We start from the raw sequence: 26,725 nt of genomic DNA on the forward strand, positions 1-26,725 counted from the left end.
TACATGTATTGCCTCAAAATGGCGACAGCTGAGCCGACAGCTAGAAGCAAACAGTGCAAACAACAGCAATACTGCTGACAGAGCTAACAGTATTTACCTGGTACTTACCTGGGGGGCAACTGGAGGGTGTGCACTACGCTTCCGCGACAATGTTGTCAGCTTTAACTGCCAAATGAGCACAGTGCAGAGAGGCTGGCCCGGCTATGTCGACAAAGCACAGCGAAACTCTGATTACAACACACACAGAGGGAGAGAGACTTCATTCTCTGCTCAGGTAGACATTACTCCTCTATATCTTTACATAGCATATCGTTGTTTGCTGCTATATTAATGCTCTGGATATCTGTATAGTGAACCTCTGAAGGTGGTGTTGTACTGGACTGCATTATATTGTCCTTTCTATTTACATACATGAGAGGGGCAGAATATTAGAAACACCTCTCAATATAATGCAATCCAGTACAACACCATATTTATGTTGAAACATACAGCACCTCTATGACAGTCCCACAAAACTGAACAGTATAGGCATCATGAACGGAGACTTCATGGCAGAACAGTTGTATTGGATTGCATTAGATTGTACAGATGTACCTAATAAAGTGGTCACTGAGTGTATATCAGTTATGTGATCGGGCTGGGTGATAAAGAAATATTATTCTATTCTTTATAGTTGGTTATATCAATTTACATATTTCTGTTGTCCAATTTAATAATTCCAAGATAATAAATGTTGCCTGCACTTGCCATATTGTGACATATATCGCACCAGCACTATAATGTGACAATATTTTAAGGAGGAACTTTATTGTCCATCAAGATGGATAATTGTCTTTGGTCCATCTGGCAGTTCATTAAAACACACACGCACGCACGCACGCACGCACGCACACACACACACACGCACACACACACACGCACACACACACACACACAGCTTATAACAACACAGTGTGAATAATGTAAACAAATTTAAGCAGACAAAAAATTCACAAAATAGTCAGCTTGATTATATAATCCTAGTAATGACTTTGTGTTTATGCTCTTTTAGGTGACGTTTACACACAGGACACTTTGAGGTAGCAAATCACTGGTAATGTGACACATTCATTGATCATTAGCAAACTCCGATAAAATACTCAAATATGCTCACCAACAGTTGTCAGTTTACTTAACTGTAAAGTTAAACTGCCACCTATAAAGAGCAGGAAAACACAAACATGACCTATATTACACTATTTTGATAAACCGAATCCCTTTATCAGACAACCCCTCATATATATCATATTTTGATATATTTCCCATCTTTACTTCTCAGTATCGGTTTAGTCTGTCTGATGACACATGCAATAAAGAAGTCTGCTAAATAAACTATTTTTCTACGGTTATATTATGTTTCTATATGATAATAATAATAATAACTTGGATTCATATAGCGCCATTCAAGAAACCCAAGGACACTTAAACAGTATATCACATTCTTCAGTGAATTAATCACAACATGAATCACGATGGTTCAGGTCTGACTGAACTCCTGCTGCATCTTGTTCTCATCTCACTACTCTCTTTTCTCTAATAACATCATAAAAAATGATATATATATATATATATACTGTATATGTATTTAAAAATATATGATGTCGCTCAGCAAATATAAAAGCTGTTTTTTTAATCATAAGTCCGACTAATATGTGGTGTGTCGTGAAGCTACAGTGTACCTTCACAAATAATGGCCTTCCCTGCGTTTGATGAGCGCCGGAACAATGCCAGATATCCCCAAAGATCGCCGGCCAGGCTGACTGTTTGATGAGGAGCGATTTGCAGGGCTCAGGGATGAGCTTCCTTAAAGCCCGCTGGGCAATCGACTTTGGTCAACACAGAGAAATCCCTGTTAAGATACTGTCCAAGAGAAAGGTCCAGCTCTCTCTGATGAACTGCCGTCGAAGCGAGGCCACGGAGACCAAGTCAAACAGGCCTGTGACCGCGGAAACAGCTGGATGTGAGCCCTTGTGATCAGACGAGGTGAGCAGCCTGTGCTCTGGGGATTGAACTTTGATTGCGACAGGATTAAACTTGGAAGTGAAATGTGCTGCTCACACACACCGATCAGGAGGCGCTGTGCATTAATGAGTCACTAACTGCTATGTGTTAAAACTGCATAAATAATGAAGGTATCAAGGAGGATAACACCAGACAAGCTGGAGCAGCGACTGAGAGACTGTATAGTGGAAAGACGTGCAATTTATATACAATACATTGGAAGACCATGAACAAATAGATATGAGCTGTATAAAACAGGACTGAGATAGAGACCTAGGGATGGAAATAGCATCTAGGACAAGGTCCTATATTATGTTCATATCTGTTCTTTGAATGCCAGGCACTTACGTTACTCAAAGAAAAGTAGCATTACTTGAAGGTAAAGCTACATAAAATCTTCCCCGAAATTGCACAAATTTGTGAACAAATGTGACCAAGCAGAGGCAGATTTACTTCATAGCTATGCATTATGCCCTAAAATACAAGATGTTTGGGTTGCAATATTTTCATTATTTTCGACCAGATGCATTTTTGGTTATAGAGAGGCGAAGTCCCGCCCCTTCCTGTGGGCCACCATGGCGCCTTATTTCGTAAAAATGTATAAACGATAGTGAACGGCGGAGAGACAAATATTTTTTTGATCCTGTTTGAATTGCACCATGAATCACACATATGATGTTTGTCCATTTAAAACATAATTATGCAAGTCAAGAAAGTCGCAGTTGGTTGTAAAACTGTTGAAGTATAAGACTGTGAAAATACGTAATTAGAAAGAATACACGACCAAAAGTCGCGTAAGTGTCGTCTCTCTCGCTGAAGCTACGACGCCTGTGTGTTTCGTACTGGGATGTACTCACACCCGCAACGGGTCTAGCTCGTTCTTTCGCTTCCTGGCTGATTAAAAGACCAGGAGTCGCTGGATAAATGACATCAGGAAAGAAAACGTTTCATTTGTGCGTGGAACATAGCTAAGTTAGCTAGCTAGTTAGTGTTGGTGATGTAAATTGTGTCGAGAGACGAGAGATGTGGTTTAATGAGCGGTTTCACACAAAAGTAAATGATACTACGACAAACCTACAACAAACTGCGACTTTATTGACTTGCAAAGTTATATTTTAAATTGACAAACATCATATTTGTGATTCATGGTGCAATTCAAACAGGATAAAAAAAAAAAACACGTAAATATTTTTCCCATGGGGTCCACTGGAAGGGGAGAGACTTCGCCTCTCAATACAGGGAGCATATGAAAGCTCTAAAAACCTACAGATCACACAGCATCATCTCCTGTCCTCTGGTCTCCTTTGTGCAAAGAAACTGATTCTCTTGTTCTGGAAAAAAAGAGAGAGGTGCCGATGTTTAAATCCTGGATAACAACACTGACTGATACCCTCCACCTGGAAAGAATCCGACATATCCTTAATGACAGACTGGAGGTATCTGAAAGGATTTGGAGACCGATGATATCCTCTATAGAAAGGACGAGCAGTTAAGATGCAGTGCACGCGTAGTAGTCTTTATCACCCGAGGTGGCTCAGGGATAGGGAGGTTTATTTTTTGTATTGTGTGTTTGCTCGTCTCTTTTTTGTCTTGTTTTGCCTTTATTTCCTGGTATCGTTTGTCTTTTGTTGTTAAATATCTGAAATGAGGCATGGTATTCACTTCACAGAAGTCCGTATTACAGATGTGCACATGCTTCCTAATAAAAATATATGAAAGAGATATCAAGGAGGAAAAAGACGTGCCAGGTAAAATACGAAACATCTGTATTTCATAGGTTCAGTCAGTCAAAGGGAATGTTCTGAGGTAAAAGGTGAATAAAAAAGTTTTTCATGATCATTTTCTTTGATATATTTTTTAAAGCTGGGCGGACACTGTGCGTTTTCTATTAATCTTCTACATTGTGAGGCCGCTCATACTGAATGTAAGAATGGAAGTCGACTTTGTCCAGTGACAATTCCAATAAAGTTTATTCAAACGAGACGATTGCATCCTCAAAAAGAGAGAAAGGCAGTGTTTGTGCATTTCTACTGTGAACGAAAAGTAAGAAGAAAAAAAATATGGAGCCGCAGATGGCTGGAAGATGCAGACAATATGTTCTGCAGTGAAGTTCAGTTTTACATCACAGCAGCCTCAGTCAAGACGACAGTTTTAGCTACAACGTGTCACTTCTCTGATCATATTAAAAACAAGCTCAGTGCAGTTTGTGATGGATATTTTGACAGCAGCCATGAGGGAAAACGGACTGCTGAAACTGCAAGACAGACGACCAAAATTTCTGACAGAATTCCAACCAATCGCTGATCGTTCAGGGAATTATCTGGCATCATGACCCCCCCTCAAATTGCACGTCAAATGACAACCGATCTGGAAGAATTGGACTCTAAAACAAGTCGAGAGTGATCGGTCAGCACAGTGTCTGCCCGGCTTAAGGCACAGGCTGAATAGTGAACATTAAAACATGTTCAGATTTGTGTTCTTTCATTCAAACTGTTTATCTTAAAAAAAACAATACTGTTTAAATCATCAACAATGGGAACAATTCACTTTCTGGTTGGTTGATCCTCTTCGCTTTACAAGCACAGTTTGGGCTTTAACACTCGAGACGCTGTGCAAGACAATATGACACAAAATTGTATATACAGGGACTCAGCATTGACTTTTCCTTTTGAGCCAGAAGATCAGTTCTTGACGTGACTGACTCGCAGATTATGGTTCTAGTTTTGCAATATTGTAGACAAAGGATATGTGGTATACGCGAGGCTTTGAGTTTGCAATCCAAACATATCCAGGTTTAGATCTTACAGAATTCACCCTTATTCCCACCTACAGAGATGTGTGGTACCTCCTCTATGGCGTCAGTCCTGTAAGTCTCTGGTCGGCCCAGCTGTACAGCTCCTCCTAGCCATATCTAGCTAAGTCCTGGTTTTCAGTCTTGGGCGTCTGTGGGTGCTGTGGGTGAGAGAGGAGGACTGGGAGTGAGGAGCAGTGAGATTGCCGGTACAAGAGGACACAGCAGGGTTAGGGCATCAGAGTCTCTCCGCACCACTAGGACAGTTTGAGCCGTTTTCTTGGCGGACCCAGGAGTGGGCACTGAGCCGAGGCCAGGGAGTGATAGGCTTCCGCTACCAGGCGAGGGTGAGAGGTCACCATGGACTTCCAGCTCGATGTCTCCATCACATCAGCTGCGTGACTGAGAGAAACAGGGCAAAGAGGGGAGAGGAGATACAAAGTAGAGGAAAGTGCGGAAAATGTTTAAGGAAAGAAACTAAACGGACAACACGCACAAACAAACTCCATCTGTGTGGAGCGCAGCTCTGAGACATTAAGGATTTGTCATACCAGCTGGAAGAGCTGTTATTTACTTTATATTTTTAAATATTTAACCCCAAAGGTCATTTTTGAGAGAAATAACATCACGCAAATAAAAGGCAACGATCATTAATATATGCAGGCATGTGATGAGAGAGTCTGTTGAGTCATATCATATCATATTTACCTTGTAACCCTTTCTAACCAATGCCTACTTGCAACCCGTCTTCACACATTACAAACCAAAAATGATGTTCCCTTCACACATTGTTTCATTTCAGTAGTTTTAGAGACCAGAGGAGGTAAAGCTCTACAGCACTTCACACCATTTGAGAACAAAAAGTGTGAGACAAGTGAGATGAAAATAAAACAGAATTTTATGTAGCAGATTTTTTTTTATGTCTTTTATATTGTTTGTTACTTCACAGTCCCTAAGATTTGTTTGGCGACCCCTTGGGGGGGCTCAGACTCCAGGTTGGGTACCATGCTTTAGAGTTAAGGCCTTTAAACACCAGGGCTGTGACAAATAAACGACACGAAAATACGAAATACTCACCTGCCATCTTAGTTCGGTCTACAGTGCCTTTGTGTTATTGATTCATAAATATAGGCGCAACTGGAACCTGTTCCGCACAACGTGATTGGTTGATGCCTTTATTCACGGTGCAAAGGTTCAGGAAATCAACCTTGTTGTCTCTTTTTCGCCACGTAATATTCACGTTCTATGTGACAAAAATGACAAAAACAACAGTTTGAAAAAATATAATGACGTACAAATTAATTGCATGGGAAAAAAAAAAACGCCGGTTGTGTGTAAAGGCCTTGATAGTAACATATACTCACATTCTTTTTCATGTATTGTCTTTATTATTGTCTTTATATTTCGGTTCGTTTACCTACATAAACTGTGATATTTGAGTTCATTACATGTATACTAGTGTGGCCATGATGTGGTCCATTGGTAGAAAGAAACTTTATTCAAGTACTCTACGTAAGTACAGTTTTGGGATACTTGTACTTTATTATTATCTGATGCTACTTTAGACTTCTACTCCACTACATTTTTGAGGGAATTTCTTTTTACTTCTTTACAACATTAAAATACACCCTACACATTTTGCTTCAATAATAATAACAGTAATAATCAACATATAAATATAAATATACAGTATATATAGTTAGTACATTTTACAGATAATGCTTTTGTTCTTTTGGTTAAGTAACATTTTGAATGCAGCACTTGTACTTGTAATGGAATACATTATCTTCTATGTTTTTTTCTGATTTTTACTGACGTACAATCTGAAAATCTGACCATCACGTATATTAGTGATTACTGATTATTAAGTAGGAACTACGCATTAATTCCTAATTCCTAATTCATATGTATTTTTTGTTTGCCATTAAAAATGACTGGTACTTTTCAAGACATTTTGAACTCTTTGGATTCCCTGTGGTTGTGCAAATATAGAGGTTCAGCGATAATTAACTACAGGAAGCTAGAAAGCCGAAACAATTTTGGATATATCGTGTAATTAACTGCTGATGCTGATACTCGTGGTCATCATCCCCCACACATGTGTTTCCACCAGCGGACCCTGTGGCGGTCTTCAACCTCCTGACACCCTCGGGGTGCTGGGCTGCACTATCACGCACACCGCTGTGTGGCCTTTAATGACATTTTTCATGTTTTGTTGTGTGTATATAAACAACAGCATGTGTGTGTGTCTTGGCATGGCTACTCTTGGCACTTGGGTGTGTTTATGTGTGTGTGTGTGTGTGTGTGTGGTCATATGCTGTCCACACAGCAGCTCCAGACCTCCAGCTGACCCCTGACCCCATCCTCCGTGGAGGAGGTGAACCCCTGCGTACAGTAATGGCCAGTGTGCTGAGTCTGAGGCAACAGGCCAGCGAAGGGCACCAAGAGAGCAGTCGCAGCAGGAGAGGAAGGAGGAGGGATGGACCGAGGGAGGAGAGAGTAAGACAGCAGCGGCGACAGAAAATATATAAATAAATAAAAAAACAGAGAGGTGAGGGAGAGTAATGAAAGTCTGCAGAGAGGGGCCGAGGGAGGGAGAGGTGAAGGTAAATTAAAAAGAGGCCAAACTATGACCTCCAGTCAGTGGTAATCATACAGCAAACCACCACTACAATCAATAAAAAAGTACTTTCAGAAAAGCACTATATTTTTCTGCCTTAAAAAACCTTTACTTCATATAACTCACGCCGCGTTTGCACTACTTACTGTGATTTATTCTATGAATTTACTCCGGCCTAAAGATTCATGTTAGGCTAAAATTCTATTCTCTAAAAACAAAGTGGATAAAGAGTGTCTGGGTGGCTTTACTCTCTGCTACATCCCTGGGGAGGATGAATAAACGAGACAGAGGTGGGATAAAGACGACTCCTATTGTCTCCACTAAATGACTGTAAGCTGCTTGTAAAGGCTGGTCTGGAAAGAGGTTGAGGTGCTACAGTACTGGGGGGAGGATTATTGGTTCCTCCGTGTCGTCTGTTTGCTATATTCGTCCTCTAAATTGATTTTTGTTTTGTTGCTGTCCATTGTGTCCGCAGGAGGAGGGTTGATAACGCTTTGCTGGCCAGGAGTCCCCCGTGGCCAATTTTCCCACCACCACAACAACGCTGTGGCAAATTAAACTGTCATAACGCCCATAACCACAATTAATGACTGGGATTAGGGGCAGGAATCTGCATTACTGAACACCTTTAGGCATACATGAGCTCTTAAGCACAGAACAGGAGAAAGGGGAGGGAAGATGGGAGTGAATGGAAGAGGGAGGGAGAAGGGACGAGGCCAGGAGATGGAGTAAAGCTGTAAAGAGAGGACAGAGGACTGAACAAAGGGATGGAAAATGTGTCTGGCTCAGAGATAGAGGATTCAGAAAACAGAGGGAAGGTGATGAATTTAGGTTTAGTGACTGAGAGAATGCTTTTTGTTTCAGCCGGGCATTCAAATACTGGATCAATCACCTCTCTGTGGACATAAATAGCAGTCATTGATGCTAATAGGCCCCATCTTACCTAAACAGGCTGCCTGCAACATGATTAACATCTGCAGCTGAGCTTTATTGCTAAATGGCCCAATAAAATACGGCAGCAAAATGGTTCGATCTGGGGATTAAATTAAATTTCCTCGGGAGACAAAAATTGCTCCCACTGGAAATTAATGACTTCCTTTGACGAAAAGCTAAGTGTATGAGTGTGTGTGTGTGTGTGTGGAACATGTTTGCATAAGTGTGGAAGTGTGGAAGTATCTCGCCTGATCTCGGTGCAGGCGTGTAACTCACTAGTTGATGAAGTCCACGGCCTGCGTCTTCAGCTGGTCGGCGCTGTGCAGGTCGGCGAGGATGAAGATGTCTGCGGCGTTCTCCACGCTCAGGCTCGTGCACAGAGCGTCCTCGCACATCACCTTCAGCCTCTCCAGAGCGTACTGCCAGCGACAGGCAGAGAGAGAGAGAGAGGAGAAACAGCAGGTAAACTAAATTACTTAAGCAGCGCTGCCACAAACAACTGTTGTCGCACTGTGTAATGATACGGAAATACAGAACTACTCCTCCGCGGCGGCAACAAGACTTAGATTGAATAAGAAAAAGATATGGCCAAGAGAAGGAAAAGTGACAGTTAATGCAGACTGAGGGGAAGTGGTGGTGGTGGGAAAGGGAATCACTTGAGAGGTAACAAATAATTTCCACTGAGTTTGATTAAGAAGATTGCGAGGAACAATAATGTTCTCTTATATTCAAACACACTTCAGAATGAGCCACGCTGGTTCAGCAGAGGAACTTTATATTAAGCGGGGTATTAAATAACACTAAAGATGTAAAGGAGTTCATTTATATGAACTTCCGCTAAATAAGACTAGGATGTTTAAGACACGTCTCACATCTAGTCAAGCAAAACAAAGTGTTTTCTGCCACCAAACTCAAAATATTGGCGAAAGAGAAAACACTGATTTAGAAGTGCAAGCGTGAAGGCTGTATGTGAGATGAGGCAATATCAATATTTCTCTCCTGAGATAAGCAGACAACATTAAAATCACTGACTGTGTTAAAAAAAAAAAAAAAACCTCGTGGCAGATTTTTGGTTGCTCTTGAATCTTTTAAAGGTGCAGTGTGTAGGATCTGGCGATATATCTAGCGTTGAGGTGAGGAGATTGCAACCAACTGAAGCCTCTCCCGTGTGCCAAGCGTGTAGGAGAACTACGGTGGCCGGCGCAAAAATGTGGATGGCCCTCTCTAGAACCAGTTGTTGTAAGAGTAGCGTAGGTCATTTGGAGCAGAGCCAGTGCGTAGAGTGTATGTGTATGTGGGAAGTGAGTGGTGAAGCGAGAGAGAAAGCGGCGGCAACGGGAGTGAGTAACGTTATTGACTCCGGCCCAAGCAGGAAAAATAAACAGAGTTTGGTTTGTCCGTTCTGGCTACTGTAGATACATGGCGGACTCCGTGAAGCGAGGATCCGTTCCCTATGTAGATATAAACGACTCATTCTAAGGTAACAAAAACACTATTCTTATTTTCAGGTGATTATACACGAATGAAGACATTCTTATTAATATTATATTCCATTTCTGCCAATAGATCCCCCTAATCGTTACACACCGGTCCTTTAAAAGTCTTTTGACAAAATTATTTCTGTAAACATATAAACTGGACTAAGAGTACGGCCATGCTAGCAGCTCTCTGAAGCTGAACTTAGGAACGGTGGTGCTTTGAGCTAAATGCTAATGTCATGAAAATGCTCTTGTCATGTAAACAGCATATTCCCTTTGGATATTCTGAATTAGGCCTTATTCCAAATAGAGCATATTCCGATTAAGACATGTAGGATATGCCGATATTATTGGTGTTTTAGGAGCATTATTTGGATTGGTTCTTACGGCAGTTTGTGACACGCAGCCTCTTGCCTGTTTACGACCAGCTCCGTGCGTTGTACACAAACCAACTAGCCAACAGTTTACAGAGATGCATGCCCAAAAGTAAAGCCCACATATCTGGTCAGAGTGAGAAACCCACTTACTATTAAACATTAAGAAAGACTTGGATATCAACAGGTTTTTAGATATGCACAAATACTGCAACGCCAACCTTTTCAAGAAGGTGGTTGAAGGAATGAAAGAGGGAGGCAGTGTTTGCACGGTCAAACAAGTCCACCACCGGTTACGTTAATCACAGTACGCACAGCTGCATGTAAACAGCAATATTAGTGGAATATTCATTTACATTAGCCATTTAAACAGTTCAGTAGGAACATTTCGGAATAAGGGCAAAAAAAATGATATTCTCTGCATGTAAATGTAGTCACTGTTCACCATCTTAGTGTATCAACAGTTGCTTATTAGCTCAACTGAGGCTGATGGAAATGTCATTAGTTTTGTAGGTACGTTTTTGGGAAATTCAAATTTTCTGGAAGTAGATGAAAAGTCAGGGGAGTTATTACAATTCATCCTGTTGGGGACATTAATGTGTGTACCAGAGTCCATGATAAGCCATCCAAACATTTCACTCATAAAAAAGAAAAATCATTGGGTTACACCGTATAGGAACCATGAATATAAAATTATGTGTCAAACCATCTAGTAGATGTTGAGCTGTCACTTAAAAAAAAGCCAAAAATGCCAACATCATGGTGGTGCTAGAAGTAAAGTCAGGGGCGCATCAATGTAAGTAGGCCTCATCCTCATCCTGGACAATCAATGTCTGCACCACATTTCATGGCAATCCATCCAACAGTTATTGAGATACCTTAGTCAGAACTAAATTGGTGGACTGACCGATCGACCGACATTATTATAGCTCTAACAGGCCTCCTTAATGGTGAATAATCGTCAAAACACACTGGAATTGACCTGTTGTGAGCCATTAAGTGTTGGCAAAATAAAAATCGTGCTTTCCAATGAGCAGCTTGATACTATCAATAAAGCAAATGCAATAAGCTCTCAGAAAACTGGGAAACAGCGAGAGCAAAGCTGGAAGAAAGAGAAGAGTGAAGGAGTAAAATGTGGCTTTGGACGAATAGGAAACCTTGAGTGTACAGGGTCAGCAGAGGGACACAACAATGTAGAAGAGGATTCATTTCAAGTGTACCTGTCTATCTCCCACATGTTTAGATTTTCTTATAAAGGTATGTTTGCATGTGTGTGTGTTCAGGGGTTGAGGAGCATTTGGTTGTTATTTTTGTGGACATTATTATGCATACAGGCTTGTGTATAAATGTACATAGTAACAGGTGCAAACACACACACACACACATACACACAGTCTCTGTACCTTGTCAGCTGCAGCCAGCAGGTCATCAGCCATCTTGTCCAGGTTGGGGGCCTTGCCTGTGTAGATGAAGCACATCATCTCTTTGAAGACATCTGGCTCCACGTCATTTATCTCCACACGGTTCTGAACGAGAGGAGAGGACAGGAGAGGAGAATACACTCAGGGTTTAACAGGAATAAAAGGCAAGAGAAGAAAAAGACAGATGCTTTGACAATCCTTCAAAACCGTGCGCAGCAGCAGAGTGTTCTTTATTTCATGTGAATATCCCGAAATCGTACCTGAATTAAACCCGCTCACCTTGTTTAGCACACACACAGGGACAGTCAGCCATGCAGCAATACAAAACAAGTTCCAAGTGGCAAATGAGAAGAAAAAAAAAAAACTTGAGGAACCTTCTGAACAGTCTGACCACGTTTCAACTACATTTATTTAATTCTTTTCAGCTGATTCCTGAAAATTAATCCTGAGCATTCATTCCTTGACGGTGCCTGCAGCCAGCAAAGTAGGCTTTATCACTCGCTGGCACAGTGACGGTAACCTGAATCTTTCCCTCCGCACTGAGAGGCAGAACAAAGCAGTAAACCAATTATAACAGTGCTTTATCGTCACCACGGTGACCAGCGGCGTTTTAGCAGGGTCAGGCTGAGTGTACCAACAGCTTAGTGCGTTTGTGTCAACTCTGACCACTCAACAGCAACATAAACACGCTGACAAATAATGGAGGGAGAGTCGGAAAGCAGCCGGGTTGAGCTTACAGCACGCAGCGAGCTACAGTGCCCTTTTACAGGAGTACAGATAACACACATGGATACGTGAAGGCATGTGAGCACATAAATAACGTGAATCCTCTACTCGCTACATACTGTAACACACATTGAAGCTGCATGTACATATCAAGGTTATAATAGTTTTGAATTTTCCATTAGTTGTAGTTTTAGTTTAGTTTTTCAGAAAGGTTTAGTTTTAGTTTTTATATATTTAGTCGGGCTGTCAATCGATTCAAATATTTAATCCTGATTAATCTTATGATTGTCCATTGTTAATTAGGATTAATCCCAAATTAATTGCACTTTTTTATCTGTTCAAAATTTACCTTAAAGGGAGATTTGTTAAGTATTTAATACTCTTATCAACATGGGAGTGGACAAATATGCTGCTTTATGCAAATGTATATATATATATATATATATATTACTGGAAATCAATTGACAACACAAAACAATAATACAAATTGTCCAGAAACCCTCACAGGTAGTGTATTTAGTATAAAAAATATGCTCAAATCATAACATGGCAAACTGCAGCCCAACAGGCAACAACAGCTGTCAGTGTGTCAGTGTGCTGACTTGACTATGACTTTCCCTAAACTGCATGTGATTATCATAAAGTGGGCATGTCTGTAAAGGGGAGACTCGTGGGTACCCATATAACCCATTTTCATTCACATATCTTGAGATCAGAGGTCAAGGGACCCCTTTGGAAATGGCCATGACAATTTGTTCTTGCCAAAATTTAGCACAAGTTTGGAGCGTTATTTAACCTCCTTCACGACAAGCTAGTTTGATATGGTTAGTACCAATGGATTCATTTGGTTTTCTAGTTTCATATGTTACCAGTATCTTCACTGTAGCTTTAAAACTGAAACCAAAACTAAAAATCATAAGTTGCATTAATGCGTTAAAGAAATTAGTGGTGTTAAAACAAATTTGCGTTAACGTGTTATTATCGCATTAACTTTGACAGCCTTAGTATTTAGTTTTCATTTTACAGTAGTTTTAGTTAGTTTTTTTCATGTTGTCTCCTCTATTCAGTTGTGATATATTATAGCAAAAAAACAAAAAATTTAATTTTTATTTTACTTGTATTCTTTTTTTTACCCTGGCAATATTGTTTCAGTTAAGTTTTAGTTTTTCTTAAAGAACATAGTTTTTATTTAGTTTCAGTTTACTAAAAAGATTTATCACTTCCTATTTTAGTTTCCGTTTACTATAATAACCCTGGTACATATTGATTCTAAATTAGCCTTAGATTCTTAATTGAAAAATAACATTTCCCATCACAGCCTGTGCTTTCTTTCATCTACTGTTCAATTCAGTGATAACGAGGAGGTTTGTCACACAGAAGATGAAAACTTGACTAATTTCATTCTGCTGATTTTTGACAGCAAAGTGTGTTGGAGTGTTAATGAAATAAAAACGGCAACACACTGAAAGTCATAAGAGAGAAACAAACAGCTTCCTTCAGTATTGCGAAGGCGAGCTTTCAACAGTGTCTCATAAATAGATGACGCTCCTGTAGTTACAGTGTGTGAAGCGCCCCTCTATTCACAGAGCAGTCCTCTATTAGACTGGTTCTTTATGAGCTCATTTGTCTCTCCTATATAGAGTGCTGCAGAGGAGAGTTAACCCATCTATCTGTTTTCTCTGGAATCGTATGGGGACGTGGCCCACCATCTCTCCCTCTTTCTGATGAAGACGCCCACTTAAACAGCAATTAAGATGCATTTCCTGGCTCTGTGCTTTATAATTTCCCCATTCGAGCCACGCGGGCATCAATATTCTGCTGACATGACGGCTAAATCACCAAGGTTCAATCTCACCACCTCCTACCAGATGAACACAACCAACTGTGGCACGAGAGCAGACACAGAGACGGAAACATGCACTAACACAAATATCTCAGATGAACTTATATAGCTTGTACCCACATATAGGTTTTAGAAAGCTTCATTTGAGTTATTAAGAAACAGAAAAAGGGAATGGGAATCACAGAGCATTCTGGGGCACGCCGCGTACGGAGGTAGGGTTGACTATCTGTCGCCGGTCGATTCATCTGTCATCTGTCAATCGTTCATCATCAGAAATGTATAAAGTACGTGCGAAAGACAATTACCCATATAAAGAGAAGCTGACAGAGGCAAGGGGAAAATATATTACAAAATTGAAGTTAGTTAATGATTTCGATCCTTAAGAATTAGGAGGACCTTGACAGTTTGACACCCATTACAGTCACTGATGTGTTTTGGCGTTATACAGCAGTTCAAAATATGTTAATCTTTGGAGGCTGATGTCCAGTTTACAACCGGGAAGGTATATGACATTAAGATCTACAAGCCAAATGCAAACTAAACAATCTTCCGGACAAAGATAAGCTAGCTAATGCTATGATAAATGAATACTAAGAAAACGTTGGCTTATACTACATATTTAATCTACCGGTATCTTGCAAAATGAAACCCATAACGTTAGCCTACCTTTGTGTCTGACTGTATGCTATATATACTACAATTCGGGTTAGTTCAGTAGCTTATCATAGAAATATCGCACCACAAAGTGGCTCGAAATTCATCTGGCTTCTTCGCGAAATATTTGTTTCTAGGAGCTTGTTGATTGACTATAGTCAAAATGCCAAAGATAAAGCATGTTATACAGTACCTAACTTAGAAACAGTGTTCCCATTAGTCTGTCCACCAAACTTTAAAATGTCCTGCTCAGTACATAAACTCTTGAATAAATATATTTAAAGGTCACCTATTATGCAAAATGCACTTTTCCATGTCTTTTAAACATCAATATCTGTCCCCAGTGTGTCTACAGGCCACCATAGTATCATAAAAGACCATCCTCTCTCTTTTTCTCCTCCTCCGTTTGTCCGGAAATGGGTGCAGAAAAAAAAATCGCTTTTTTTCCTTCTCTTCTGACGTCATTAGAGAAATGCAAGCCATGTAAGGGTTTCCTGGTCGAACCAGAGAGAACCTTCAGTAGCTGACCCCGGCCCACAGCGCGTCACTGTCTCTCCTCCTCAACCTAACTTGAGCAAAGTCTGCAAGAACCAGCAGAACAGGCTTCATGTACTCCCATCATCTAAATATAACATGTTCTTTCACAAAGGCTTTATGTAATTACACTGTTTAAACAGATGATATTTATATATTATATATATTTGATGTCATGCATGTAGCAGAGTACAGGTAGTAAATAGTGACTTGTAAGCAACACAACACATTTCTGTTTCACAGTCAAACTTTATTTGAGTTGACAGATGACAATATTAATTATTCACAGCATTTGTAATCATCTCACCTGTTAGTTAGTTATGTTAACATGGTACAGGAGAAAGTCTTCAGCTCTGGTAAACTATGGTAAGCTAAGCTCCGGTGGTCTGTAGTCATGGTAACACAGAGACAGCTACTACTGTAAATAATATACCATTACTCTGATCTTCCATACATTTATCTTTTAGCAGAAATAATGAACTGACTACTGTTTCACATCTTCTATTTTCCACCCTGATGGTCGCTGTGTTTACACACCGCCTCATAGCGGTAGCATGTAGCTAACCCGTTAGCATGTAGCTAATGGGGTTAGCTCTGTATCTCCCATCTGCTTTCAGCTGTCTGCTCTCCTCTGGGATGATTCTGTCGGTCATTTCTCACAGATGGATCTGTAAAGACAGACGTAAAACAGAGTGTATGTTTACGGTTTACAGAGTTGATGCATGAGGTAAACACTGAGTTAACTAACAGAGCTATAAATAGTATTATTTACCTGAGAGAAACCGTCAGGAAAACCTGGAATCTGGACCGCAGATGTTCATCATGTGTCGCCGATTTCTGATCAGATTCCTCCGGTAACGTGCGCTGGGTGAAGTTTCTGGTTTATAAACTTTAAAGTGGTTTATAAGCTCTATTCTAGCTCCTCTCTCTCCACTCATCTCTCTCTCGAGAGAGAGAGAGCTTCTCCGGGAGGGAGGGGGAGGGTGACGCTGTTGTTGTTGAGGAAGTTTGATTGACAGAAAACGCTGACCAATCAGAGCAGAGTGGGAGGAGACAGGCTGTGAATCAGTGGTTTTCAGACAGAGGCTGAATTAGGCTCTGAGGCAGGCAGACTCAGGCTGCAGTATGAGAAGAATAAAGGGTTTTTTGAACATTGCAGCATGTAAACATGTTCTAGTGCAACATTAAAATACATCTATGAACCTGGAAATGAGCATAATATGTGACCTTTAAGTGATACTTACCAAAAATATTTATGTTATGTGCTTACAGAGGCGACCGAACCTTTGCGGTGGCCGCCCTTAATCTCTGGGACAACTTACCTCTTCATATTAAAACTGCTCAGACCGTGGAATCGTTTAAGTCGCTGCTAAAGACTCACTTCTTCTCACTGGCGTTTGATTAAGTTTGTTTTCTGTTGTGCTGCTACTCTTTTACTGATGTTATGTGCACGTTATGGTTATTGTTTTTGCTTTGTTCTTATTGTTGTTTGCTTTGTATTCATTCATTTATTATGTATATGTTCAGCACTTTGGTCAACTGCGGTTGTTTTTAAATGTGCTATACAAATAAAGTTTGACTTGACTTGACTTATGTTCAAAAACAAATATCGTACAATATAATGTTAGATTTGTTCTGATTTTTAACTCTTAAATATTGATATTGGTATCAGCCTCAAAGTGTTGAATCGTCTAACTTTAGCCCCAAAAAATAGTGAGTCTACAACCAACACTTTATGCCTTCAGAGTCATTTCAAAGATGCTATAATCACATACAGATTCAACACATAGTGGCTTTAAAGACACCAGATAATAGAGTCAACAAGACATGAAGGAACACGTGTAGACACACTTTTTGAGAGGTGAACACTTCCTGACGCAACAGACGGAAAGATTAGAATTTAGACATTCGGTTCGCCGCTGAGGGAGCAGGAACAAGTGAGCCAAGTGCTCGACTCACCTTCTTACTCTCTTCCATCTCGTGCTCAAACATGGCTCTGAACACCGGCGAGCGAGCTGAGACAGAGAAACACAAGACAGACAGATAGAGAGAGAGAGAGAGAGAGAGAGAGAGAGAGAGAGGGAGGTTTGTTATTGTGTGTAATGTTGATGCATGGTGAGGTCTCTGATATCCACTAACAGCCTGCCACAGGGCCGGAGGAGAGCGAGGGGGATGATTGACAGCCGTGACAGCAGTAGAAGCTTCATGTGGAAAAAGTCGACTGCAGCTCCGTCCTGCTGACAGACTCATGACGACCTCTGAGGTGTGTTTAGCCACTTTAACACTGATAGACTGATTTGACTGGCGCTTGTTTGATGCATTGTGCTGTAATTAAGGTCTGTTCTCCTGTTTTGATAACATGGTCGCCTGCTGCCACTCAACACAGACTATTCTATCGTAGCAGAGAGGACTGTTGAGGCTTATTTTCATCAAGAAAAAAAAAATGGAAACATTTCTAAAAGAAGCAGATATGTTTTTCAGTGATTTTCGCCCAGCTTTTATGTCCCTGCAAATCCAAAATTTGGTCCGTCTCTTTCTGCAAGAGGACACTGTTCGCCACAGTCTACAAATCCTCCTGAGGCAAGGACATCTCATTTACAAAAAATGAAGAGTAAAGTGGAGACAAAACGCAGAAGAGCAACTGATTATGTGCTAAAGCCCCTCAAAGTAAGAGAAAACCGTTAAACAGTTTGCAAATGATAGTTCTATAATGCAAGTAGGGTTGCAACTAATGATTATTTTCATCTGTCAATTATTTTCTCGATTAATCGATTAGTTGTTTGGTCTATAAAATGTCAGAAAATGGTGAAAAATGTCCATCAGTGTTTCCCAAAGCCCAAGATAACGTCCTCAAATGACTTGTTTTGTCCACAACTCAAAGTTTACTGTCATAGAGGAGTAAAGAAACCAGAAAATATTCACATTAAAGAAGCTGGAATCAGATAATTTGGACCCTTTTCTTCTTAACAGATTACTCAAAACAATTAATTGATTATCAAAATAGTTGGCGATTAATTTAATAGATGACAACTAATCAATTCATTGTTGCAGCTCTAAACGCAACTTTCATCCAGAATTCATATTTTCTTAAATCAAATAACAAATAAATTCACAGTTTAAATAACATAACCTAGTGAAACTATTAATAAAAAAGGACACATGGATGATTTTAGTGTTTGTGTTTTCATCAGTAAACGGCTGAGGTGACCAATAACTTGCTGCACAGTGTGTTTTCTCTCTTTCTACTCCAGACACGAGCCCAGCTGGAGGGGTTATACTTAATCTTCAGCACAGACTGGCCAAGCTAACTGTCTGATCCAGCCACAGCACTTCAAATTACGTAAATCAGTCCCACTTCTGTTACTCGAAATCACTGCTGTATGATAATTCTGCATGCTTAAAATAATCACCACATCTTGTCTCTGTAGTTCTGCTTAAGGCGACGAAACTGTATTTCCTCTCTTATCATCGCGGCCGTGACAGCGGTTAGTTTCGGCCCCGGCTGAGGACAAACCTCACAGATGGAGTCTGTGTCTGAACTAGATTACCGGCTAGTTGTTTAACAGCAGAGAGAGAAAGAGTCTCTACAAAGGTGAGCCCTTTAACCTTTAGGCCTTTTACTCAGTGTCGTCCTCTTCGGATATGGTTCACTTTGTTTGATTATGTGCTCATTGGGTAACACTTTACATTACTGTTCACTAATGAATGCTTAATTAACCAGTGATTAAAATTTAACAAATGTTTTAACACATTATTAAGTATGTGTCAAAGTCAGTGATATGCTAATTAATTTAAGTACTTAATAATGAGTTATCAACCTCAGAGCTAGCTATCCATTTAATTACTCATTTGGAAACGTGGTGTCATCCATCAACTCTGCACCAGCCACAAATAAGTAGAATACCTCAGTAATCGGGAAAACGCGGGCCAATGAGTGAATGAATAAGTTAACAATGCGACATAGTGGTTATAAGGTCGGCACCTCAACTCAAATTATGAGCTAAATAAATAACAGTAGCTAACATCAGGTCCCACAGCATTCAGCTTTTATAAGTTTCAGATGTGCTGTGGCTCAGGGTCAGAATAACAAAACCTGAGTATCCCCACAAATTTACATTTTAAGGAGCAAAAGACATAGTGTTAACTTTTCATTCATGTAAATTTCAGGTAAATCAATTGAGCTGTCAAGATATTTTTAGGTGCAAAAGGTCCTAATTCCTTTTATCTTATGATCAGGTTATAGATGTGAAAGGACTTGCATCAAAATCATTTTTCAGTCAGTGTCAGAGGGAGCAGGCTAATGTTTTACCACAAAACAGTGGGAAGTTAAAGTTGTAGAAGCTCAAAAGTTGAATGGACGGCTAACTAACTATTCAACTATAATGGTCATTTAATGGATCAGAGGAATAGACATATAAATAACTCTTTTATTTACTTATCTTCTACCTTCTCTCTAAAGGTAATTTGCAGGCCAGACAACTTAAAGGCAGCATGTTGGTAAAGATTTTAGAAACGTGTTTTGTTATATTAGTATATTAGCCGACAGCAATCAATAAATCAAATGCTCTGACAAAAAAAAAAGTAAAAAATCTGGTATCTGTGTTTGTCACAGGACCAAAATAAACCTGTCCAATCATTTCATTTGGCCCGAATGTAATGATTGGTCTTCTACAAGCCACTAGACTGACAGCCGTGAGTAAAAACAACAGCCACGTTCGCTGTTTACATTCATAATGATAATTTTGGGGCTTTGGAGTGAGGCCTGAACGGACGGACTGTCAGTGTTGCAGGCTTGGCAACTTTCTCTCTAGATTAAGCGACTTCTGGAGCTAATGCTGTTAGCTACTTTCATTGGAAAAGAGTTGGCAATACTGGGCTGAGTTTTTTGATTGGATGATTTTTATAAACCTAGAGTACTTTTGTTAGTTTCTCAAGATCACTGACCCTGCCGTTAAGGTTTTGGACATTCAATTTAAAACAACTTCACCACTGATGAGGATTTTGCTGTCAGAAAATGTAAATCTACATGACAGAAAATTAAAAAGAAGTGAAGAGTCTTAGAGAGAGTCTCAGTCATCCAGGTCAAATGACATCTAGAAGTGCGAAGTCAAAGACAACTTGACGTGCTGCTGATTCTTTGCAGTTAACTCCAATTATACAGCATGCCAAAGCATTTGTCAGACAGTCATATGTCAGTCAGAGACTGGGATATGTTGTTGCTACATCTTTTGTCACATTATATCAAGTTAAGTCACCAACTGAAAAAAATCTGAAATTTTTTTTAGTGTGAATTAATGACTGCATCTTGGAGCACTGAAACCAAACTTAGCAGTGAATGGGCAGGTAGGACTATGGGGACAAACCTACAGTAAGTCTGTCTGGTGCAGCTCAATACTGGTGAGCTCATACTGCAGCAACAAAGGGAAGGGGCGGGCGAGAGAGAGACAGAGAGAGAGAGAGAGAGAGAGAGAGGGTCGTAGAAAGTGAATGGAGGGAGAGGAGAGAGAAAGTCGGAGGTAGAGAACGGTAGACAGGAATGGGGAGTAAAGGGAACTGAGCAACTGAGAGGAGAGAAAGAGATAAAGACTGAAAGAGAGGAAGACAAATAATGGAGGGATGGAAACAGAAAAGAAAGAGAGTGAGGCAGAGAGGAACGATGAGAGAAGGAGGAAAACGGAGACGGGAGAAGAGAATGAAAAAGGGAAACATGAAAGTGAAAGAAGGAATATTGAGAAAAAAGGTAAGAAGGATGTAGAAAAGAAAAGAAATGAAAGGTAAGAGACATAGAGAGAGAACCAGAGTGGTATAAAGATCACATGGCCAATGTGGAGCCAATTTGAGTTGCTCTCCCTCCTTCGTTTGATCCCTCTCTGTCCGTCTCCACGGCGATTAACGGCCGGGAGAGTTGTCACGGGAACGGCCGAGAGGGGGAATAACGAGGAGGAGGGACGTCATCTGGACCAAGTAGAGCAGAGAGGAAGAGAGAGAGGAAGAGAGAGAGAGAGAGAGGGGAAGACCCCAAACCACAGCAGCACATAATTAAAATGGCTCCTCACACACACATTTCAACAAATCCAATAATGAACAGCCTCTCTTTCCCTCCACAGAGACACACAGTTCACCAGTTTCCTCAAACCTTGAGGACGCTGTCTGTCATTAAAATGCCAATATCTGCAACAAGTTGTCCACCGTGCACCATGTGTGTGAGTGCCAGCATGACAGGGCGTGGTCAATATGTGGACTCTTTGAAAGCCAACAAGTGCCAATAGCTGATGCTTTGTATGGATATTCAATGTATTCTAATTTAACCATCCCTGTGGCAAACAAAAATTATTCATTAAAATTTAAAATTTGATGAAGTACTTCCCCCAGAAATTTAATTCTTTGTCACAGTGGGAAAGCATCTGAAGCAGCATTTAGACCGAATCTAAAACTCTCAAATGAAATCCAGGATAATGACAAACACTTGGAAGTTATCTGATCTTAAAAGTATTAGTCAATTACTTTTTTAGTCAATCGACACACACCAATTTTGATAGTCTATTAATTTAGGTCATTTATTAAGCACAAATAGATCAAACATTCACTGGTTCTAGCTTCTCAAATGTGAGGATTTGCTGCTTTTCCACCTGCTTCAAATGTTATCAGCTGTCTGATTGGACGTTATCAGCGGTTATCAGCCTCATGATATGGGATAGTAGGGGCCTGCTACACCTACTAGTAGGTTCAGAAGGCCATTATCATCTATGCATATGGTTGGTCACCAATACGGATACCAGAAGACGACGTCGAACTCTAGTGGTCGTAATAATTAAGACAGGAGCAAAGGAGGAAGTCAGGTAGGTAGTATAAAGAGAGGCAAAAGTCCGATTGGAGTGGACTTTGATGAATGCATCAAACAAACACAGGACTTTCACTTGGGAGACAGCTGTATGTGTCCCGTGTGAAACCAAAAGTCAACGTTGACTTATTTTACCCTACTTTTGTTACGTAACTTGCGTACTTCACTAAAACCAAGTTACGTAACAAGCATACTTATTTTTCCTAAACCTAACCAAGTCTTTTTGTTGCCTAAACCTGAAGTTGTTTTGTTTCAATTCACAACGTTAAGTTTCACTTTGTGGTAGGTGCAGTTTGGCCCACCTGAAGCATTAGAATGGTAGTCATAACCACTGATAACGGCCATTCAATTGGCTGAGAACATTCAAAATGGGTGGCTTTTCATAGTTTTATATAATTCTAATATTCAGTTTCTGGAATTAATTAATTAATTAATATAAGCAATATTCAGGAAATTGGGAAAACAATGCTTATTATTCAGTTTAACATACAATATACCAGTCTAACCCTGGTATATAAAGAATACATATAAATGCCAGTGTTCATGTGTGTATAACTGTAGTAAACTTAGTCTGTATGCTGCTCCATTAATGATGCTGTGTGCATGTCCACGCCACATGAGAATAGCCATCTGTATAACTTGACCATTAACAGCAACATCTTCGATATTAAAATTTAAAATGTATAGAGGAATATACTAAGCCCATGACTTGTTCATGAAGAAGGTTTGACACTTCACGTTTTAGTGTTAAGGTCACATTACATATCCATCCGACGAAATTGCTTCCCACTTGGCTCTGGAAAAAGGCATCATGTCAAGCTTCTGATGTGGGTAATCAATTAATAATGATGAGAGCAATCACAAACTGTAAACAATGTATGAGAGCGATGTTACAGTTCTAGCAGTGTTATAATGAACTAAATATAGTGATGAAACACGCTGGAATAATCCCTTCTACAAACAAAGTGCATTAATGGGCTTCAATACAAGTGAATGGGAAACAGAGCGAATATAATGTGACCATAGTCACATACCTTTAGTAGGGGGGTAAGAAACGACGGCCCGCTGGCGGACCCGGACGCTATTCTGTCTTTCGGAGGTTGTAGCGAGCTCAGTTTTAAAACTAGAATGAAGGTACTTGTGTCATATGAAACTAAAATACCAAACTAATCCATTTGTACATGTCATGAAAATGGGTTCTATGGGTACCCACGAGTCTCCCCTTTACAGACATGCCCACTTTATGATAATCACATGCAGTTTGGGGCAAAAACCATGTCGTTTTTTTGCATGCAGTATAATGTGTTATTTTCACCTATTCTTAAAATGATGTACTTTAATATGTCTGCATGGCGTCCCTAAACAGTCTTAGAATTGCATAAATTGGGTATCACTGGAAAGCTGAGACTCTTGTGGATCCAATCAGTCTAATTGTATTCATGTGTAATAATGTTAGTCCCCATAGTAACCATTTCACATAGTGGCTTTTTTAACTCAGATTTTATACATATGGTTGTGTGTCTTCATACTATGACAGTTTTCCTTAAGTTAGATTTGAAAAAAATATTGCCTATAGTATAGCAATATATTGAATCGTTACCCATGTATCATGATACATATCCGATCGCCAGATTCTTGCCTATACATAGCCCTAAACCTTTAGGAATCATGTTATACTACAAACAAGACTTTGAAATGTGCAGTATGTTGCTGTGTTCTACCATATCATCTTTAAGAATTGTGACCACACAATGACTTGAATGATGAAAACCTTTCATGTTTTCATTTATACATTATTTACTGGAATTTTTAATCTCATAGACGTCAGAAAATCAGAAGTCCATCACCACCTGAATGCTAAGTATAAGTCTTTATTCATCACTTTTATCAGATATGATGAATTAAAAGGATATTCTCACCTGCCAGGATGGCTTTGTGCGCCTGGAATTTCTGGCCGGCGATACACACCAAGCAGTCAGTGAATCTAGAGCTTTCCCAAAGATCTCCGAGCTCCTCGGGCAGTCTGCAGTCAGGAACCTTCACCATGTTCATTGTGTTCTGGCCTGAGATGTTCACAGAGTCCTGCACCACACTCACCTGAAAACAAACACAGAGTACATGAGTAAAATAACGTCTCCTTCTTTAGCTGGTCTGCATACATACATAGGAGTACACAGAGTGTGAACTGCTCCTTTAACACACTCACTGGTTCAAACACAGAGGCGAATAAAAAGCATGCCATGTTCATAAAAAGAAAATAAATCAGGTAATCAAACATGCTGTGAATGATTAATGTGGGTTCTCCGCCTCCGTAATCAATACATCAGACACTCAATATGGAGGCTATTCAAAGACGAGCTATTCTTCCTTCTTTATCCAATCAGATCGGCTACGCTCTCAAACAAGCCAGAAAATCGGCATTGAAGTCAAATTGGGTGTGTGAGCGTGTGTGTGTGTGTGTGTGTCTGTGTGTGTGTGTGTGCACGAGAGTCTTCCCTGCTGACTTCACCACCTGTTCCAGACAATGTCAACCAGACTCATTTATCTCTCAACAGGACTCACTGCAAACACACACACACACACACACACACACACACACACACACGCACACACCGGACACAAGCAGGCTCATGAGCACAAGCACGCACGCACACAAGTTCTCACACACACACACTCTAATTACTAAGTAATTTCCGACAGCCTGGGTTGACTGACTTGCAGTTTTTTACCTGCATGCTGTGTCATCTAATCAAATATCAGGTAGCTACACACAGCCCTGCTTGGAATATAGTTAGTTAGATATTTAATTATTTAGAAAGTTATTTAGCAAGTTACAATTCATGATAAAACAGTCTGATAAATGAAAGCATTACACTAATTTCAGGTGAAAAATAATTTCTATAGTAGTCCTTGATGGCTGCCATCAATAGAGTATTTAAGTGTGTCGAGTTGTACTCAAAGTTCTGGAAGTAATTCAGCCAGTAACAACGTTAGACGACGGCGTGTTGGAGTGCTTCTAATTCATGAATGGACATAAAAGTCTTCAAGTTGATTCAAGAGAACAAAAAAATGAGGATATGCGTTGAAAAGACTCATAGGAAAAAAGTCAAATATGCACAACAACGTTCTTTAGAAGAGAGGATAATAGAGCATTATATATTATTAAATTAAATATTATATATTTTTGCTATATATTTTACTATATTTACTATTTATCATACACTATGTTCGTCTTTCGGCTGCTCCCATTAGGGGTTGCCACAGCGGATGATCCACGATCTGATTTTATGATCTGCATGTTTGATTTGGCAGATTTACAGTGGGTGCCCTTCCTAAACGCAGCCCCCCTCATTCACAGCGCCCATGGGGGATTAATTTTTTTGATGGTGGGAACCCCGGAGGAAACCGATGCAAACACGAGAATAACATGCAAAGTCCGCACAGAAAGACCCTGCCCAGACTGAACACGGGACCTTTTTGCTGTTAGGCGACAGTGCTAAACACTGCATCAACATGCCGCCCATATTTCATATCATCATTATCATCATTTATCTTATACTATATTTGATATTCTATATCATATTGCTGTACTATACTATATATTATGTTATTCTATTGTACAACACTTCACCTTATACTATTATCTCATACTATATTATACTAGCTATATTATGCTAATATGTGATACTGTTGCCACAAATGTTAATCAGAACTGTTAATCATTTTGCAAATTGTCAAATCTGTCATTAATAAAGCCTACAGTAAAATATTGCGAGTTAATGACGTGTGACTTTGATTCTGTTAGATTTTCTTTCCCGAAAATAAATTACGTAATTATATTAAAACATTACGATTAAAGCAATATTTTTTTTCAAGCAGCTCACAACAAGAGTATGCTCAGATTTGCCAACAGCATCTCTTCTGATCCCTTACATGTTTTAAATGGGGAATATCAACTTCTGCCCTCCAAGAGGCGATTCAGAGTCCCTACATTTAACCTGCATCAGGCTAAAGAACGCTTTTGTCCATCAGTCCATCTTGTTGCTAAATAATAATTAATGTGCTGCTGAAGACATGTAAATCCAGAGGACAGATGGTGATTTTTGTAATGGGTTATGTATGAATAATGGTGATGTGTTTTGTTTTTTTTGTCTGATGGGTCTTACTTGTCTGTCTGTCTATGGTAACAGTATGTCTATTGTATGTGTACTTTTTCTCAAACTGGGCTGCCTATGGATGCAAAATGAATTTCAGTGCAAACTGACAATAAAGTTGTATCATATCATATATAAAACATCTCATTTCTAAAAAGGTGCAGCCTTATTTAATTAGTGTCAAAGTAAAGATGACACACTCTAAACAGAAACTTTTATATAAACTTCACAAACATTTATAAAATGTTTTCCATCAATTTAAAGTGTTTTTTTTTTATGTTTAGCCCACATTTATGTTTATATTATACTGGGGCTT

At 39.8% G+C, this 26,725-nt stretch overlaps 1 protein-coding gene across 8 annotated transcripts in view; it reads right to left on the bottom strand.

Moving 5' to 3' along the window:
- Positions 1–26,725, bottom strand: part of spop (speckle type BTB/POZ protein) — a 210,941-nt gene that overhangs the window by 77,445 nt on the left and 106,771 nt on the right. For 4 of the 8 annotated variants that reach the window (XM_074656322.1, XM_074656323.1, XM_074656321.1 and 1 more), the window contains 5 exons: positions 24,175–24,352; positions 17,374–17,429; positions 11,640–11,762; positions 8,661–8,803; positions 3,992–5,233 (listed from right to left, as the gene is read on the bottom strand). In XM_074656322.1, coding sequence (XP_074512423.1) covers positions 5,089–5,233; positions 8,661–8,803; positions 11,640–11,762; positions 17,374–17,429; positions 24,175–24,352 — 645 coding nt within the window. In that variant the 3' untranslated portion in view covers positions 3,992–5,088. Of the gene's footprint in view, positions 1–1,012; positions 3,372–3,991; positions 5,234–5,908; positions 6,075–8,660; positions 8,804–11,639; positions 11,763–17,373; positions 17,430–24,174; positions 24,353–26,725 lie in introns of those variants that run through there. The other 4 variants (XR_012596734.1, XR_012596733.1, XM_074656325.1 and 1 more) reach the window with 4 other exon arrangements.

Source organism: Sebastes fasciatus, chromosome 13 (assembly GCF_043250625.1).
Source record: "Sebastes fasciatus isolate fSebFas1 chromosome 13, fSebFas1.pri, whole genome shotgun sequence".
Lineage (NCBI taxonomy): Eukaryota > Metazoa > Chordata > Actinopteri > Perciformes > Sebastidae > Sebastes > Sebastes fasciatus.